Source organism: Pseudophryne corroboree, chromosome 5 (genome assembly GCF_028390025.1).
Source record: "Pseudophryne corroboree isolate aPseCor3 chromosome 5, aPseCor3.hap2, whole genome shotgun sequence".
NCBI classification, from domain to species: Eukaryota; Metazoa; Chordata; class Amphibia; order Anura; family Myobatrachidae; genus Pseudophryne; species Pseudophryne corroboree.
The window spans coordinates 10,453,229-10,472,685 of record NC_086448.1 but is presented as its reverse complement, the minus strand read 5'-3'; the positions used below and the strand labels follow the sequence as shown (position 1 = coordinate 10,472,685).

The window sequence follows — 19,457 nt, the reverse complement described above, 5'->3', positions numbered from 1 at the left end:
GTCTGCTGTGAGTGTGACTCTGCATGTGTGAGAGTCTGCTGTGAGTGTGACTCTGCATGTGTCAGTGCTTGCTGTGAGTGTGACTCTGCATGTGTGAGAGTCTGCTGTGATTGTGACTCTGCATGTGTGAGAGACTGCTTTGAGTGTGACTCTGCATGTGTGAGTGTCTCCTGTAAGTGTGACTCTGCATGTGTGAGAGTATGCTGTGAGTGTGACTCTGCATGTGTGAGAGTATGCTGTGAGTGTGACTCTGCATGTGTGAGAGCCTGCTGTGAGTGTGACTCTGCATGTATGAGAGTCTGCTGTGATTGTGACTCTGCATGTGTGAGAGACTGCTTTGAGTGTGACTCTGCATGTGTGAGTGTCTCCTGTAAGTGTGACTCTGCATGTGTGAGACCCTGCTGTGAGTGTGACTCTGCATGTGTGAGAGTCTGCTGTGATTGTGACTCTGCATGTGTGAGAGCCTGCTTTGAGTGTGACTCTGCATGTGTGAGTGTCTCCTGTAAGTGTGACTCTGCATGTGTGAGACCCTGCTGTGAGTGTGACTCTGCATGTGTGAGAGTATGCTGTGAGTGTGACTCTGCATGTGTGAGAGCCTGCTGTGAGTGTGACTCTGCATGTATGAGAGCCTGCTGTGATTGTGACTCTGCATGTGTGAGAGTCTGCTGTGAGTGTGACTCTGCATGTGTGAGTCTGCTGTGAGTGTGACTCTGCATGTGTGAGTGCCTGCTGGGAGTGTGACTCTGCATGTGTGAGTCTGCTGTGAGTGTGACTCTGCATGTGTGAGACCCTGCTGTGAGTGTGACTCTGCATGTGTGAGAGACTGCTTTGAGTGTGACTCTGCATGTGTGAGTGTCTCCTGTAAGTGTGACTCTGCATGTGTGAGACCCTGCTGTGAGTGTGACTCTGCATGTGTGAGAGTATGCTGTGAGTGTGACTCTGCATGTGTGAGAGCCTGCTGTGAGTGTGACTCTGCATGTATGAGAGCCTGCTGTGATTGTGACTCTGCATGTGTGAGAGTCTGCTGTGAGTGTGACTCTGCATGTGTGAGTCTGCTGTGAGTGTGACTCTGCATGTGTGAGTGCCTGCTGGGAGTGTGACTCTGCATGTGTGAGTCTGCTGTGAGTGTGACTCTGCATGTGTGAGAGCCTGCTGTGAGTGTGACTCTGCATGTGTGAGAGCCTGCTGTGAGTGTGACTCTGCATGTGTGAGAGCCTGCTGTGAGTGTGACTCTGCATGTTTGAGAGTCTGCTGTGAGTGTGACTCTGCATGTGTGAGCCTGCTGTGAGTGTGACTCTGCATGTGTGAGAGGCTGCTGTGAGTGTGACACTGTGCATGTTTGAGAGTCTGCTGTGAGTGTGACTCTGCATGTGTCAGTGCTTGCTGTGAGTGTGACTCTGCATGTGTGAGAGTCTGCTGTGATTGTGACTCTGCATGTGTGAGAGACTGCTTTGAGTGTGACTCTGCATGTGTGAGTGTCTCCTGTAAGTGTGACTCTGCATGTGTGAGACCCTGCTGTGAGTGTGACTCTGCATGTGTGAGAGTATGCTGTGAGTGTGACTCTGCATGTGTGAGAGCCTGCTGTGAGTGTGACTCTGCATGTATGAGAGTCTGCTGTGATTGTGACTCTGCATGTGTGAGAGACTGCTTTGAGTGTGACTCTGCATGTGTGAGTGTCTCCTGTAAGTGTGACTCTGCATGTGTGAGACCCTGCTGTGAGTGTGACTCTGCATGTGTGAGAGTCTGCTGTGATTGTGACTCTGCATGTGTGAGAGCCTGCTTTGAGTGTGACTCTGCATGTGTGAGTGTCTCCTGTAAGTGTGACTCTGCATGTGTGAGACCCTGCTGTGAGTGTGACTCTGCATGTGTGAGAGTATGCTGTGAGTGTGACTCTGCATGTGTGAGAGCCTGCTGTGAGTGTGACTCTGCATGTATGAGAGCCTGCTGTGATTGTGACTCTGCATGTGTGAGAGTCTGCTGTGAGTGTGACTCTGCATGTGTGAGTCTGCTGTGAGTGTGACTCTGCATGTGTGAGTGCCTGCTGGGAGTGTGACTCTGCATGTGTGAGTCTGCTGTGAGTGTGACTCTGCATGTGTGAGACCCTGCTGTGAGTGTGACTCTGCATGTGTGAGAGACTGCTTTGAGTGTGACTCTGCATGTGTGAGTGTCTCCTGTAAGTGTGACTCTGCATGTGTGAGACCCTGCTGTGAGTGTGACTCTGCATGTGTGAGAGTCTGCTGTGATTGTGACTCTGCATGTGTGAGAGACTGCTTTGAGTGTGACTCTGCATGTGTGAGTGTCTCCTGTAAGTGTGACTCTGCATGTGTGAGACCCTGCTGTGAGTGTGACTCTGCATGTGTGAGAGTATGCTGTGAGTGTGACTCTGCATGTGTGAGAGCCTGCTGTGAGTGTGACTCTGCATGTATGAGAGCCTGCTGTGATTGTGACTCTGCATGTGTGAGAGTCTGCTGTAAGTGTGACTCTGCATGTGTGAGTCTGCTGTGAGTGTGACTCTGCATGTGTGAGTGCCTGCTGGGAGTGTGACTCTGCATGTGTGAGTCTGCTGTGAGTGTGACTCTGCATGTGTGAGAGCCTGCTGTGAGTGTGACTCTGCATGTGTGAGAGCCTGCTGTGAGTGTGACTCTGCATGTGTGAGAGCCTGCTGTGAGTGTGACTCTGCATGTTTGAGAGTCTGCTGTGAGTGTGACTCTGCATGTGTGAGCCTGCTGTGAGTGTGACTCTGCATGTGTGAGAGGCTGCTGTGAGTGTGACACTGTGCATGTTTGAGAGTCTGCTGTGAGTGTGACTCTGCATGTGTGAGAGGCTGCTGTGAGTGTGACTCTGCATGTGTGAGAGGCTGCTGTGAGTGTGACTCTGCATGTGTGAGAGCCTGCTGTGAGTGTGACACTGTGCATGTTTGAGAGTCTGCTGTGAGTGTGACTCTGCATGTGTTAGAGGCTGCTGTGAGTGTGACACTTAATCTACAGGGCACACATGCGGAAACACTGCAGATCTAGATGATGGTAAAGTCTCTCCCAGTACTTGCAGAGGAGCCAGACCATCATGTTAGTATTGTAAATAGGGGATGCCAACTGGGCTTACACTTTACTTCCATACACTGGCACGCTCTTCTCACCATACTGTCTGCATGGCATCGCCATATTACATAAGCTTCAACGTGGGCGCAACTCTGACAATGGCGCAATGTGTCCCATCTGTGATGAGTGAGGCACATGGTCAGCAGTAATATCTATAACGCCTCATCACTATGACAACGTGTCTTTCCTCCATATTCCAGGGAAAGTCCAGCAGGAGATTGATGAGGTGACGGAGTCACTGCGCCCACCTGGGATCATGGACCGGGCACAGATGCCGTACACTAACGCCGTGGTGCACGAGGTACAGAGGGTCTTAGACCTGGCGCCTACGGCTCATTACCACACGGTGACCGAGGATACTCAGTTCCGAGGATACACTCTCCCTAAGGTATGGAATTACTGTGTGCTCACACTTACACCGGCCACATGCCACCTGGCCGAACACTATAGACTAAGGGGCCTATGTACTAAGGGGGTCATTCCGAGTTGATCGCTAGCTGCCGTTGTTCGCAGCGTAGCGATCAGGCTAAAAATTGGCATTTCTGCGCATGCGTATGCTCCGCAATGCGCACACACGTCGTACGGGTACAAAGCCCGTTGTGGTTGTGCACAGGGTCTAGCAATGTTTTCAGTCGCACAGGCGGCTGCAAGAAGATTGACAGGAAGGGGGCGTTTCTGGGTGTCACCTGACCATTTTCAGGGAGTGTTTGCAAAAACGCAGGCGTGGCAGGGCGTTCGCTGGACGGGTGTATGATGTCAAATCCGGACACAAATAGGCTGAAGTGATCGCAAGCGCTAAGTAGGTTCAGAGCTGCTCAGAAACTGCACAGACTGTTTTTGCAGAGCTCGGCTGCACATGCGGCGGCATAGCATTTGCACGGCTGCTAAAACTAGCCAGCGAGCGAACATCCCGGAATGACCCTCTAAGTCTCGGAGAGAGATAAAGTGGATGGAGGTAAAGAACCAGCCAACCAGCTCCTAACTGTCATTATTCAAACACAGCCTGTAACATGGCAGTTAGGAGCTGATTTAAATGCCGGCAGCAGCAGCCTATTGGGTAGCGAGTACTTCGCCGATGTACGGTGTGGTCAGAGTTGCGGTAATTCGGCCACAGTTGAATTCCCCCTATATGTTAGAACATGTTCAGCCGGGACTACACACACAAATTTGTGATCACATTGCAGCTGCGATGGCAGGTTGAATAAAGCCTCAGCTTACTCAGGCTGGCCGTCGCAGGGTGGCTTTTCGAGGCCAAGGAAACTACATCTTGCGACAGTCCTTGGCCTTGCCACTCCCGAAAAAAAGGAGGCGACGCCCTCATTTCCGTCAACGCCGGATGCCCCTGCCCTTTACCGCAAACACCTTTTCCTGTCAATCAGACAGAGGCGTTCGCTATACTGTGATGTGATTGCAGGACCCGTTTTGCACTTGCGCAGTTTTGTGATTATCAGGAAGAATACCCCCCCTCTGGCTTTATGCGGAAGCTGCCATTCTCCCAGTGAGTTATGTCTGCCACGCAGGCCACCAAGACTCCGGAAGGGTAAGTATATTTCTCTTACGTCCTAGAGGATGCTGGGGTCCATATTAGTACCATGGGGTATAGACAGGTCCACCAGGAGCCATTGGCACTTTAAGAGTTTAATAGTGTGTGCTGGCTCCTCCCTCTATGCCCCTCCTACCAGACTCAGTTTAGAAAATGTGCCCGGAGGAGCTGGTCACAGCTAGGGGAGCTCTACAGAGTTTTTTTAGAGTTTGTTAATTTACAGGGAGGCTGCTGGAGACAGCCTCCCTGCAGCGAGGGACTGAGGGGGGGGGGGGGGGGGGAGCAGTGTCCGCCCTGCGGGATCTTGAGCCACTGCACCCGCTGACTGGACAATCCTCCGGCCAGTATAATCTTCAAAGAGCAGGAAGCCAGCGCTATTGAAGGTGCGGATCTTCTCCTCAGAGTGGACCCAGCAGCGTTCAGCGCCATTTTCCTGCCTGCAGCTCACTGCCAGTGGATGCACAGGTCCCTCCAGAATGACTCCAGCTATCTGTACGGTACCAGGGGGTTGTAGAAGGGAGGGGAGGCTGTGTAAAGGCTGTGTCACCTATAAAGGGACACAGCGCTGGTTTAGGGTCTCCCTATACCTCTAATAGCGCTGTGTGTGGGTTGGCTCCAATCTCTGTGTCTCTCTGCCATTCTTGGGGGGGAAACTCTGTCTGCCCAGTACCCTGTGTGTTTGTGGGGTGTTTGGTGTGTGTGACAACATGTCTAGGGACAATGTTTCATATGCTGCAGAGGATTTGTCTTCCCAGGAAGACTCCATACCATGTAATCAGGATTGCACTATTTTAGCACAGATCCCAGCTAGAGAGCCAGAATGGTTATCCTCTCTTAGGGGGCGGGATGTACTAATGTACATCGCCGCCCTGCGCCACGATGCTGATCGCATATGTACTAACATATGCGATCAGCATTGCGGAGGACAGCTCTTCCGATAAGAGCTGTCCTCCGCGATGCGCAGAGGCAGCCTGACTTCCGGGATTCGGCCCCAGAAGTCAGTCTGCGCATGCGCGGGGTGACGGGGGTGGCCGGAGGGCATGCTGGGAGGGATCCGATCGGATCCCTCACACAGCGCCGCGGAGAGAAGCCCATAGGCTTCTATGGACGTACGCCAGCTAAAGCTGGCGTACCCCGCCGCGGCGCTGTCCTGACGGCCGGGGGATAGTACATCAGGAAGATGCGGTAAACAGGCAGTTTACCGCATTTTCCGCTTAGTACATCCCGCCCAGGGGGACTAGCTCTCAGATTTCTGATAGAGTTGCTAGGACTGAGCATGCCACTCAGGTCCTCCAGTCCTCTATGGTTGTATGGTCTGATACTGCCTCCTCGGGGGTCCCCTGCGGTACATTCTCAAAAACGTGCGCTTGCTTTGCTGACGCAGGATGACACCGACTCTGACACTGCAGACGGTGACGGGGATGTGTCGAGGGGGACAACATCACTTGCTAAGGGGGTGCAGTTGATGATTGAAGCTGTGAGGGATATTTTACATATTTCTGACACAGCTCCTGAACAGGCGGAGGAGGCCTTCTTTACAGATAAGAAGCCCCCCCCCCCCCCCCCTCACCTTCCCAGCATCCAAAGAATTAAACGCTATCTTTGAAAAGGCCTGGGAAACTCCGGAAAAGAAATTTCAGATCACTAAGAGGGTCTTGGTTGCTTTTCCCTTCCAAGAGGAAGATAGGAAGAGATGGGAGTCCCCGCCGATAGTCGACGCCTCTGTCTCCAGGCTGTCTAAACAGGTGGTGTTGACAGTCCCGGGATCTACCGCGTTGAAGGACCCGGCAGATCGCAAGGTGGATGCTACGCTCAAATCCATTTACACAGCTTCCGGGGCTATATTACGGCCTACTATAGCCTGTGCTTGGATTGCAAAATCTATTGCCAGTTGGTCAATCGCTCTGCAGGAGGAATCGACTGCGATGGATAAAGGTGATGTTGATTTATTTTTACGCCATATTCAGGATTCTGCAGGATTCCTGGTTGATTCCATGAAGGAGCTGGGTTCAATGGCTGCGGGGATCTCATCCATGTCCGTCTCGGCTCGCAGGGGTCTCTGGCTGCGCCAATGGTCTACGGACGTGGAATCCAGGAAGAGTGTAGAGGGACTGCCCTATACAGGTCAGGCTCTCTTTGGGGAGGTGCTTAATATGTGGGTTGCCACGGCTACCGCGGGTAAGTCTGCTTTTCTCCCCTCAGCTGCACTGGCTACAAAGAAACCTTTTACGCCGGCCACGTCTCAGTCCTTTCGGGCCACGAGGTCTAGAAAGAACAGGGGGTTTATTTACTATTATTCGTGTTTTGGCCGTTTTGAAGGGTGTTTGAACTCGAATGGTATCGGGTGCATTTTACTGCAACTTTTTGAATCCTGATACGATCATTCACTAAGCTGCCGAGTTTTGCACAATCGTTTTTTCCGATGTCGATGTGATTCGTAATATCAGGCAGTGTTTTACGGGAGTGATGAGTAAAACACTGCCTGAAAAAACACAAGGAATCCCGGCCGGATCTGTGAGATCCGTGCAGGGCTTCATTGTGTACCTTAAAAAGTTGATTAAAGTCTTAAAAAATCTGGAAAAAATTGCGTGGGGTCCCCCCTCTTAAGCACAACCAGCCTCGGGCTCTTTGACGCGGTCCTGGTTGAAAAAATATGGGGTAAAAAATGACAGGGGTTCCCCCATATTTAATCAACCAGCACTGGGCTCTGCGCCTGGTCCTGGTTCCAAAAATACGGGGGACAAAAAGTGTAGGGGTCCCCTGTATTTTTAAAACCAGCACCGGGCTCCACTAGCCAGGTACATAATGCCACAGCCGGGGGACACTTTAATACTGGTCCCTGCGGCCCTGGCATTACATACCCAACTAGTCACCCCTGGCCGGGGTACCCTGGAGGAGTGGGGACCCCTTCAATCAAGGGGTCCCCCCCCTCCAGCCACCCAAGGGCCAGGGGTGAAGCCCGAGGCTGTCCCCCCATCCAAGGGCGGCAGATGGGGGGCTGATAGCCTTGTGAAAAACTGTGAATATTGTTTTTAGTAGCAGTACTACAAGTCCCAGCAAGCCTCCCCCACAAACTGGTACTTGGAGAACCACAAGTACCAGCATGCGGTGGAAAAACGGGCCCGCTGGTACCTGTAGTACTACTACAAAAAAAATACCCCAATAAAAACAGGACACACACACCGTGACAGTACAACTTTATTACATACATGCACACCAACATACACACATACTTACCTATGTTCCTACGAGGCTCGGTCCTCTTCTCCATGTAGAATCCTAGGGGTACCTGTGAAAAAAATTATACTCACATAATCCAGGGTACCTTCTGTTCTTTGTATAATCCACGTACTTGGCAAAAAAATAAAACGGAAACCCGACCACGCACTGAAAGGGGTCACATGTTTACACATGGGACCCCTTTCCCCGACTGCCAGGACCCCCCCCCTGACTCCTGTCAAAGAGGGTCCCTTCAGCCAATCAGGGAGCGCCACGTTGTGGCACCCTCCTGATTGGCTGTGTTCTCCTGTAGTGTCTGTCAGGCAGCACACGGCAGTGATACAATGTAGCGCCTATGCGCTCCATTGTAGCCAATGATGGGAACTTTGCAGTCAGCGGTTGACCGAAAGTAACCTCACCGCTGACCGCAAAGTTCCCACCATTGGCTACAATGGAGCGCAAAGGCGCTACATTGTATCACTGCCGTGTGCTGCCTGACAGACACTACAGGAGCACACAGCCAATCAGGAGAGTGCCACGACGTGGCGCTCCCTGATTGGCTGAAGGGACCCTCTTTGACACGAGTCAGGGGGGGTCCTGGCAGTCGGGGAAAGGGGTCCCATGTGTAAACATGGGACCCCTTTCAGTGCGTGGCTCGGGTCTCCGTTTTATTTTTTTGCCAAGTACGTGGATTATTAAAAGGTCTGATTCTTCACTGGATTATGTGAGTATAATTTTTTTCACAGGTACCCCTAGGATTCTACATGGAGAAGAGGACCGAGCCTCGTGGGAACATAGGTAATTATGTGTGTATGGAGGTGTGCATGTATGTAATAAAGTTGTACTGTCACTGTGTGTGTGTCCTGTTTTTATTGGGGTATTTTTTTAGTAGTAGTACTACAGGTACCAGCGGGCCCGTTTTTCCACCGCATGCTGGTACTTGTGGTTCTCCAAGTACCAGCTTGCGGGGGAGGCTTGCTGGGCCTTGTAGTACTGCTACTAAAAACAATATTCACAGTTTTTCACAAGGCTATCAGCCCCCCATCAGCCGCCCTTGGATGGGGGGGACAGTCTCGGGCTTCACCCCTGGTCCTTGGGTGGCTGGAGGGGGGGACCCCTTGATTGAAGGGGTTCCCACTCCTCCAGGGTACCCCGGCCAGGGGTGACTAGTTGGGTATGTAATGCCAGGGCCGCAGGGACCAGTATAAAAGTGTCCCCCGGCTGTGGCATTATGTACCTGGCTAGTGGAGCCCGGTGCTGGTTTTAAAAATACGGGGGACCCCTACGCTTTTTGTCCCCCGTATTTTTGGAACCAGGACCAGGTGCAGAGCCCGGTGCTGGTTGATTAAATATGGGGGAACCCCTGTCATTTTTTACCCCATATTTTTTCAACCAGGACCGGCTCAAAGAGCCCGAGGCTGGTTATGCTTAGGAGGGGGGACCCCACGCAGTTTTTTTTCTTCTGTTTTTACACTAAACAGACCCTTTCCCATAGATAACCATGCACAGATCTCACTGATCCGTGCATGGTTATCCAAACTCGACTGGAAAAAGCAGGTCTATTTTTTTGCTGCTTTTTTTGAACGAATCGGAAAAAAAACAGACCCGCACTTGAGCACTCAGAAACTAACACCCAAATACGAATGAATAGTGAATGCCCGTATTCTATGAAATAACAGCCGCGTTTGACCGATGGTCTATTCATTCGTATTTCGGAAGGTTGTCATTCAAACCATTACGAATAGACCAGACACTGCCGAGATTGGTGCTTAGTGAAATCCCGGATTGGGACTTAGAAAAAAAAAACACAAATCGGCCAAACTCTGCTTTTTAGTAAATACTGGCCCAAGCCTTCAAACACCTTCTTTAGAGGTGGTCATGCCAAAGGGGATCCGGTCTGAAGATCGACAGTGTCTAGGTCGACAATGTTTAGGTCGACCACTATAGGTCGACAGTCACTAGGTCGACATGGATGGAAGGTCGACAGGGTTTCTAGGTCGACATGTGCTAGGTCGACAGGTCTAAAGGTCGACATGAGTTTTTCACATTTTTTTTCTTTTTTAAAAATTTTTCATACTTAACGATCCACGTGGACTACGATTGGAATGGTAAAGTGTGCCGAGCGAAGCGGTAGCGGAGCGAAGGCACCATGCCCGAAGCATGGCGAGCGAAGCGAGCCATGCGAGGGGACATGGTGCACTAATTTGGGATCCCGGTCACTCTACGAAGAAAACGACACAAAAAAAAAAAATCCTCATGTCGACCTTTAGACCTGTCGACCTAGCACATGTCGACCTAGAAACCCTGTCGACCTTCCATCTATGTCGACCTAGTGACTGTCGACCTATAGTGGTCGACCTAAACATTGTCGACCTAGACACTGTCGATTTGATGAACCACACCCATGCCAAAGGAAAGAAACCTGCTCCCGCAGGTTCCCAAGCCCAGAAGCCCGCTTCTGATACCCCTAAGTCCTCCGCATGACAGTGGATAGCTAGGCCTGGAGGAGGGTCAGGTGGGGGCGAGACTCTGGCAGTTCAGCCATGTCTGGGTGTCATCTGGCATGGACCCCTGGGTCCTGGATATAGTGTCCAGGGGGTACAGGCTGGAGTTTCAAGATCCCCCACCTCACCGTTTCTTCAAGTCAGGCTTGCCAGCTCTGCTGGCGGACAGAACAATTCTGGTGTCAGAGGTCATTGTTCCAGTTCCCTCAGCAGTGGAACAAGGGTTATTATTCGAACCTTTTCGTGGTACCAAAGCTGGATGGTTCGGTATGACCTATTCTAAACTTAAAGTCTTTGAACCCTTATCTCAGGGAGTTCAAATTCAACATAGAATCTCTGAGAGCTGTCATCTCAGGACTGACAGAGGGGGAGTTTCTGGTGTCGCTGGACATCAAGGATGCTTAGCTCCACATTCCCATTTGGTCACCGCATCAGGCATATCTCAGGTTTGCACTGTTGGAAAATCACTATCAGTTCCAGGCGCTGCCGTTTGGCTCTCCACAGCACCAAGGATCTTCACCAAGGTGATGGCGGAGATGATGGTTCTCCTCCGCAAGCAGGGGGTGAACATAATTCCATATCTGGACGATCTCCTGATCAAGGCGTCGTCCAGGGAGAGGTTGTTGAGATCCATCGCGCTCACGACACAGCTGCTCAGGAAGCACGGATGGATCCTGAACCTTCCAAAGTCTCATCTGGAGCTGACAAGGAGGCTGTCTTTCCTGGGAATGATCCTCGACACAGAAGTGCGGAGGGTTTTTCTCCCAGTGGAGAAAGCATTGGTGATTCGAAACAATGATCCGGGATGTCTTAAAGCCTACCCGGGTATCAGTTCATCAATGCATCCACCTTCTGGGGAAGTTGGTTGCCGCCTACGAGGCTCTGCAGTACGGCAGGTTTCATGCTCGACCTTTTCAGCTGGACCTATTGGACCAGTGGTCAGGCTCTCACCTACACATGCACAAGAGGATACGCCTGTCTCCGAAAGCCAGGATTTCACTCCTCTGGTGGCTACAACTTCCGCACCTACTGGAAGGCTGAAGGTTCGGAATTCAGGACTGGATCCTTTTAACCACAGATGCAAGTCTAAGAGGTTGGGGAGCAGTCGCTCTGGGGGAAACCTTTCAGGGAAGGTGGTCGGATCAAGAATCCCTTCTCCCGAAAAACATCCTGGAGCTAAGGGCCGTGTACAACGCCCTTCTGCAAGCAGGACAACTTCTACCGGATCGAGCAGTTCAGGTGCAGAATCACACAACGTGACCACGGTGGCCTACATAAACCGACAAGGCGGAACGAAGAGCAGGGCTGCCATGTCATAGGTGTCAAGAATCCTCCTCTGGGCAGAAACACACGTGGTGGCGATGTCGGCAATCTTCATTCCAGGAGTAGACAACTGGGAAGCAGACTTCCTCAGCAGACACGATCTCCATCCGGGAGAGTGAGGCCTCCATCCGGAGGTGTTCGAGGAGGTAACCGGTTGGTGGGGGGTTCCTCACATAGACATGATGGCCTCCCGCCTCAACAAGAAGCTGGGGAGGTACTGTTCCAGGTCAAGAGATCCTCAGGCCGTGGCGGTGGATGCACTGGTAACACCATGGGTGTTCACGTCAGTGTATGTGTTCCCTCCACTTCCTCTGATTCCAAAAGTTCTTCAACTGGTAAGAAGAACAAAGGTTCTGGCAATCCTCATTGCTCCGGACTGGCCAAGGAGGGCTTGGTATGCGGATCTACTGAATCTTCTGCTGGAGGATCCAAGGCCGTTACCTCTTCGGGAGGATCTGTTTCTGCAGGGGCGGTTCGCCTATCAAGACTTACCACGGCTAGGTTTGACGGCATGGCGGTTGAACGCCAGATCTTAGCTCGGAAGGGTATACAGGCTAGGAAGGGGGTAATGTCTAAACATTACCATCGCATTTGGAAAAAATATGTTTCTTGGTGTGAGTCCAAGAAGTTTCCTGCGGTGGAGTTACTTTCAACTTGGACGTTTTTTCCTTTTCCTGCAAGCAGGGGTGGATATGGGACTGAGATTGGGCTCCGTCAAGGTCCAGATCTCTGCTTTGTCCATCTTCTTCCAAAAACAATTGGCTGTCCTCCCTGAATTGATTCACCAAAATAACGTTTTGTATGTATACACAACCCCCCACACCCCTGTGTGTGGACTGGTGTGTATACCCTTGAGCGCTGGTAACTACCAGAAAGATGGAGATCAAATAACAGTGCGGACTGCTGCTCCTAATTACAGGATAATTGCAATCCTTGAAAGACCAAAAAAGCACACTAACTACAGGGATGTAACCCCCTGTAGAAAATCAGGAGCGCTGTCCGCACTAATTAAAGAGACAATTAAAAAGGTTGGTTGATATGGAAAGCCGATACAACCTTAGGCAGGAACTGTGGACGAGTCCTAAGTTCCGCCCTGTCTTCATGGAAGATCATATAGGGGCTTTTCAAGATAAAGCCCCCAATTCCGACACGCGTCGAGCAGAAGCCAAGGCCAACAAAGTGACCGCCTTCCACTTGAGAAACTTGAGATCAGCCTCCTGTAGAGCCTCGAACCAAGCAGACTGCATGAACTGCAACACCACATCAAGATCTCAGGGCGCCGTTGGTGCCACAAAGGGAGGCTGGATGTGCAGAACCCCTTTCAAAAAGGTCTGAACTTCAGGGAGGACACTAACTACAGGGATGTAACCCCCTGTAGAAAATCAGGAGCGCTGTTCGCACTAATTAAAGAGACAATTAAAAATGTACGTTTAGAAACATAACAATTTAAAAATTAGATAAAAATTTATTTATTAATCTGCAATCCTGCAGCATAAATAGCATTCAATTAACATATGTTATGCATGTTATCAAAATGTAAACAATTCATATACGACTACTGATTTGGCTATAATACACTAAAATAGTGAGGCTTGGACTTTGATGTTTCTATAATTCACAGTGTCCACTCATTAATTCATGAACAAGCTATTAATAGCGTTTCAAACACTAAATGTGTTCAGAGGTCCTCAGTTCTTTTAATGTTCCAATTAAATTGGTTGATGATCATATAAATAACGTATGTGGACCTACAGTTCAAAAAACTTTTTATATTAAATTTTTCACCTGATACAGTTGAGGAGAATTGTGTCGTTTTCTTTGCTGTGTGTTTGCATGTTACACAATTGATTCTACCACACTTATGAAATCCTATTGGTGGTTTGGGTAACCATGTATTTATTTGTCCCCCTTGTGCCCCTAGTTTTATAAATTTATCACATGGTCTATTGAAAAAACTGGGTGCTAGTGCGGATTTCAGACTCTCTGATTTTCGGAATATGGCCTGTTCACTGACTTCTAAGTTGGCATTCAACACTTCGTCCAATTTTAATGTCTAGAAGGCGGAGAAACGCGTTTTTGAAGTGACTGATATCCAGGACGTTTACCCTCCATTCACCGACATAAACACCGTCGTGTGGTATGATCATCAACCAGTGCATTTGCAATTGCGGCTAACCACCAGCAGAGGGAGCCTGAGCACTGTGGATACGTCCCAATGATACTTTTTCTCCAGATATTCTGCAATAGACGGATAAATACCAGCAGAGGGAGTCTTTGAAATTGGGACTGTCTTAGCAAAACAAGAAACCTTGGAGGTGAACCAAATGCTATAAATTGGATGGTAACTACCCATTTTAATTCATTATATGTGTGCACACATGTTCAATTGGAACATTAAAAGAACTGAGGACCTCTGAACACATTTAGTGTTTGAAACGCTATTAATAGCTTGTTCATGAATTAATGAGTGGACACTGTGAATTAAAGAAACATCAAAGTCCAAGCCTCACTATTTTAGTGTATTATAGCCAAATCAGTAGTCGTATATGAATTGTTTACATTTTGATAACATGCATAACATATGTTAATTGAATGCTATTTATGCTGCAGGATTGCAGATTAATAAATAAATTTTTATCTAATTTTTAAATTGTTATGTTTCTAAACGTACATTTTTAATTGTCTCTTTAATTAGTGCGAACAGCGCTCCTGATTTTCTACAGGGGGTTACATCCCTGTAGTTAGTGTCCTCCCTGAAGTTCAGACCTTTTTGAAAGGGGTTCTGCACATCCAGCCTCCCTTTGTGGCACCAACGGCGCCCTGAGATCTTGATGTGGTGTTGCAGTTCATGCAGTCTGCTTGGTTCGAGGCTCTACAGGAGGCTGATCTCAAGTTTCTCAAGTGGAAGGCGGTCACTTTGTTGGCCTTGGCTTCTGCTCGACGCGTGTCGGAATTGGGGGCTTTATCTTGAAAAGCCCCTATATGATCTTCCATGAAGGCAGGGCGGAACTTAGGACTCGTCCACAGTTCCTGCCTAAGGTTGTATCGGCTTTCCATATCAACCAACCTATTGTGGTGCCAGTGGCTACTGACTCCTCAAGTTGCTTCAAAGGCCTTGGCTGTAGTGAGGACTTTGAAGATTTACGTGCAGAGGACAGCTCGTCATAGGAAAAGTGACTCTCTGTTTGCCCTCTATGATCCCAAGAAAATTGGGTGTCCTGCTTCTAAGCAGTCGATTTCACGCTGGATCAGGTTCACTATCCAACATGCTTATTCCACGGCTGGATTGGCGTGTCCAAAATCTGTACAGGCCCACTCTACTCATAAAGTGGGATCTTCCTGGGTGGCTGCACGGGGTGTCTCGGCTGTACAACTCTGCCGAGCGGCTACTTGGTCTGGGTCGAACACGTTTGCCAAGTTTTACAAGTTCGATACTTTGGCCTCTGATGACCTCAAGTTTGGTCAAGCAGTGTTGCAGGTGCCTCCGCGCTCTCCCTCCCGTACTGGGAGCTTTGGTACATCCCCATGGTACTAATATGGACCCCAGCATCCTCTAGGACGTTAGAGAAAATAGGATTTTAATTACCTACCGGTAAATCCTTTTCTCGTAGTCCGTAGAGGATGCTGGGCGCCCGCCCAGCGCTGCGTCTTCCTGCATTGGTTTCTAGTTCAGTTCTGCCTGGTTCCTAGGTAAGTTCTGTGTTATTTACTGTTTCAGCTGTTGCTGAGTTGTTCCGGCATGTTGGCCGGATTTGCCTGTTGTGTGAGCTTGTATGAATCTCGCCACTATCTGTGTAATTCCTTCTCTCGAAGTATGTCGTCTTCTCGGGCACAGTTTCTAGACTGAGTCTGGTAGGAGGGGCATAGAGGGAGGAGCCAGCCCACACTATTAAACTCTTAAAGTGCCAATGGCTCCTGGTGGACCCGTCTAAACCCCATGGTACTAATATGGACCCAAGCATCCTCTACGGACTACGAGAAAAGGATTTACCGGTAGGTAATTAAAATAGTATTTTATATGGGTTCCCCATACACATTGCACCCACTATAGATATGCCTATGGCAGCAGCCTTTTTCACCTGTGTATTCTCCACTCTTCCCTGCTCATACCTGGAGGGGTCATTAGACCGACAAGACATAGATCTAAATGGAAAAAGGTCTAAATGAGTTTTTTTACTTTTTTTGGTGTCATTTTCTTCGTAAAGTGACGGGGAACCCCAATTGGTGCACTGTGTCCCCTTGCATGGTGACTTAATTACCGTATGCAGACTGTATACGCTGCTCACCTGCTCTGTGATGGGGGCCTCTAGTGGTCATGTGAGTGTAGTATAAACAGTCGCTTGTTGCTTGGGACTAAATATACTACACTAGCTACAGATTACTAAGCCGTTACACAAACAATATAAACAGTCACTTACACAACGTCCTCTTATAATGCAACCAAATGGAAAGGAACAAAGTGTCTAATGTGCAGTACAAGCACTCAGCTTGGGTGTTCAGCAGCAGTAGTGGCCAGACACATTGTATCACCAAGGATTTATCATTATATGATAGCAGTAACAACTATACACACATGGGGGTCAAAGCACTGTTCAGAGGCAAAGAAAAGTATATCTTCCAAAAAGCTACTTTTTTTGCGGAGTCATCTCTTTGGAAATTGTGATACAGTACCTCCCCACTCTTCTTCTGTGTCTCTGTTCCCAGCCAATAGCCTCTGCCGCACCTCCTCTTACCCTGCCTGCAGCCTCTGCCTCATCTCCCCTTACCCAGCCTGCAGCCTCTGCCTCATCTCCCCTTACCCAGCCTGCAGCCTCTGCCTCATCTCCCCTTACCCTGCCTGCAGCCTCTGCCTCATCTCCCCTTACCCAGCCTGCAGCCTCTGCCGTGTCTCCTCTTGCCCTGCCTGCAGCCTCTGCCGTGTCTCCTCTTGCCCTGCCTGCAGCCTCTGCCGTGTCTCCTCTTGCCCTGCCTGCAGCCTCTGCCGTGTCTCCTCTTGCCCTGCCTGCAGCCTCTGCCGCGTCTCCCTTTGCCCTGCCTGTAGCCTCAGCCGCGTCTCCCCTTGCCCTGCCTGCAGCCTCTGCCGCGTCTCCCCTTGCACTGCCTGCAGCCTCTGCCGCGTCTCCCTTGTCCTACCTGCAGCCTCTGCCACGTCTCCCCTTGCCCTGCCTGCAGCCTCTGCCATGTCTCCTCTTGCCCTGCCTGCAGCCTCTGCCGTGTCTCCCTTGTCCTGCCTGCAGCCTCTGCCACGTCTCCCCTTACCCTGCCTGCAGCCTCTGCTGTCTCCCCTTACCCTGCCTGCAGCCTCTGCCACATCCCCTCTGGCCCTGCCTGAAACCTCTGCCACATCTCCCCTTGCCCTGCCTGCAGCCTCTGCCACATCCCCTCTGGCCCTACCTGCAGCCTCTGCCGCATCTCCCCTTGCCCTGCCTGCAGCCTCTGCCGTGTCTCCCTTGCCCTGCCTGCAGCCTCTGCCGTGTCTCCCTTGCCCTGCCTGCAGCCTCTGCCACGTCTCCCGTTACCCTGCCTGCAGCCTCTGCTGTCTCCCCTTACCCTGCCTGCAGCCTCTGCCACATCCCCTCTTACCCTGCCTGCAGCCTCTGCCACATCTCTCCTTACCCTGCCTGCAGCCTCTGCCGCGTCTCCCCTTACCCTACCTGCATCCTCTGCCTCGTCTCCCCTTACCCTGCCTGCAGCCTCTGCCTCGTCTCACTTGCCCTGCCTGCAGCCTCTGCCTCGTCTCCCCTTACCCTGCCTGCAGCCTCTGCCACATCCCCTCTTGCCCTGTCTGCAGCCTCTGCCGTGTCTCCCCTTGCCCTGCCACATCCCCTCTTGCCCTGCCTGCAGCCTCTGCCACATCTCCCCTTGCCCTGCCTGCAGCCTCTGCCTCGTCTCCCTTGCCATGCCTGCAGCCTCTGCCGTGTCTCCCTTGCCCTGCCTGCAGCCTCTGCCACGTCTCCCCTTACCCTGCCTGCAGCATCTGCTGTCTCCCCTTACCCTGCCTGCAGCCTCTGCCACATCTCCCCTTGCCCTGCCTGCAGCCTCTGCCGCATCTCCTCTTGCCCTGCCTGCAGCCTCTGACGCATCTCCCCTTGCCCTGCCTGCAGCCTCTGCCACATCTCCTCTTGCCCTGCCTGCAGCCTCTGCCGCATCTCCTCTTGCCCTGCCTGCAGCCTCTGCCGCGTCTCCTCTTGTCCTGCCTGCATCCTCTGCCGTGTCTCCCCTTGCCTTGCCTGCAACCTCTCCCACATCTCCGCTTGCCCTGCCTGCAGCCTCTGCCGTGTCTCCCCTTGCCCTGCCTGCAACCTCTGCCACATCTCCTCTTGCCCTGCCTGCAGCCTCTGCCGTGTCTCCCCTTGCCCTGCCTGCAGCCTCTGCCATGTCTCCTCTTGCCCTGCCTGCAGCCTCTGCCGTGTCTCCTCTTGCCCTGCCTGCAGCCTCTGCCGTGTCTCCCCTTGCCCTGCCTGCAACCTCTGCCACATCTCCTCTTGCCCTGCCTTCAGCCTCTGCCGTGTCTCCCCTTGCCCTGCCTGCAGCCTCTGCCATGTCTCCTTTTGCCCTGCCTGCAGCCTCTGCCGTGTCTCTTCATGCCCTGCTTGCAGCCTCTGCCATGTCTCCTCTTGCCCTGCCTGCAGCCTCTGTCTCCTCTTGCCCTGCCTGCAGCCTCTGCCATATCTCCCCTTGCCCTGCCTGCAGCCTCTGCCGTGTCTCCTCTTGTCCTGCCTGCAGCCTCTGTCTCCTCTTGCCCTGCCTGCACCCTCTGCCGCGTCTCCTCTTGCCCTGCCTGCAGCCTCTGCCGCATCTCCCCTTGCCCTGCCTGCAGCCTCTGTCTCCTCTTGCCCTGCCTGCAGCCTCTTCCGCATCTCCTCTTGCCCTGCCTGCAGCCTCTGCCGCATCTTCTCTTGCCCTGCCTGCAGCCTCTGCCGCATCTCCTCTTGCCCTGCCTGCAGCCTCTGCCGCATCTCCTCTTGCCCTGCCTACAGCCTCTGCCACATCTCCTCTTGCCCTGCCTACAGCCTCTGCCATGTCCTCCCTCTGCCAGCATGCACAACCTCCTCTGGTGTCTCCTCTTTCTCCCTGGATCCTCTGCCATTGTCTTTCCCATGCCCCCTGCTCAGCTGCCCTATGATGTACTCCCCCCTGAATGCCGGCTGACAGGGCTGCTGCTTGCATGTGGTCTACACAGCTTGTAGTGAAGGCAGTTTGGGCATTGCAGCTGCAGCAGCCCCCACCTTGGTACTGCCCAACTAGAAAGACTGCGGTATTAGTGATGTGAGACCCCCATTATGACACGCGGTGGCAAAGAGAGGTGAGACCCCCAGAATAACTATTCCTCATGCAGACGTGGAGCGGGTAGGAAGGACAGAGGTGGAGCAAAGAGCTGCAGACAGGTAGGAAACAGCTGGGAGGGATCTGAAAAGATCCCTCTGCTGTACACGTTGCTGCTTGTGAACACATTCGGGGGTCTGCACGCCATCTCAGAATGGCGCACTGTAACACTGCCACGTTCCAAAACTTGCTTTTTTGGAGCTTTATGAACGGCAAAACGTCAGTATGGGGACTGTGGAAATTATCAGGGGAGAATTGTATCCAGAAGAAATCTGTGTTATTGTGATATCACCTGCGTCACATGAATGATGAATGGCTCTGAAAATGTAAATGATCACCTGATTGTGTAGAAATGAAGCGATGATGAATAGACCCGAGTCACTGAAGACCTCCATGACATTACAGCAGCACGTGATCCCATACCTTACATAACACCTGGGGGCA

General features: G+C 51.5%; 1 protein-coding gene across 2 annotated transcripts in view; it reads left to right on the top strand.

Moving 5' to 3' along the window:
- Window positions 1-19,457, top strand: part of LOC134927085 (cytochrome P450 2C8-like) — a 137,947-nt gene that overhangs the window by 111,622 nt on the left and 6,868 nt on the right. For both annotated transcript variants that reach the window (XM_063921084.1, XM_063921083.1), the window contains one exon: window positions 3,299-3,486. In XM_063921084.1, the coding sequence (XP_063777154.1) occupies window positions 3,299-3,486 (188 nt within the window). The remainder of the gene's footprint in view (window positions 1-3,298; window positions 3,487-19,457) is intronic.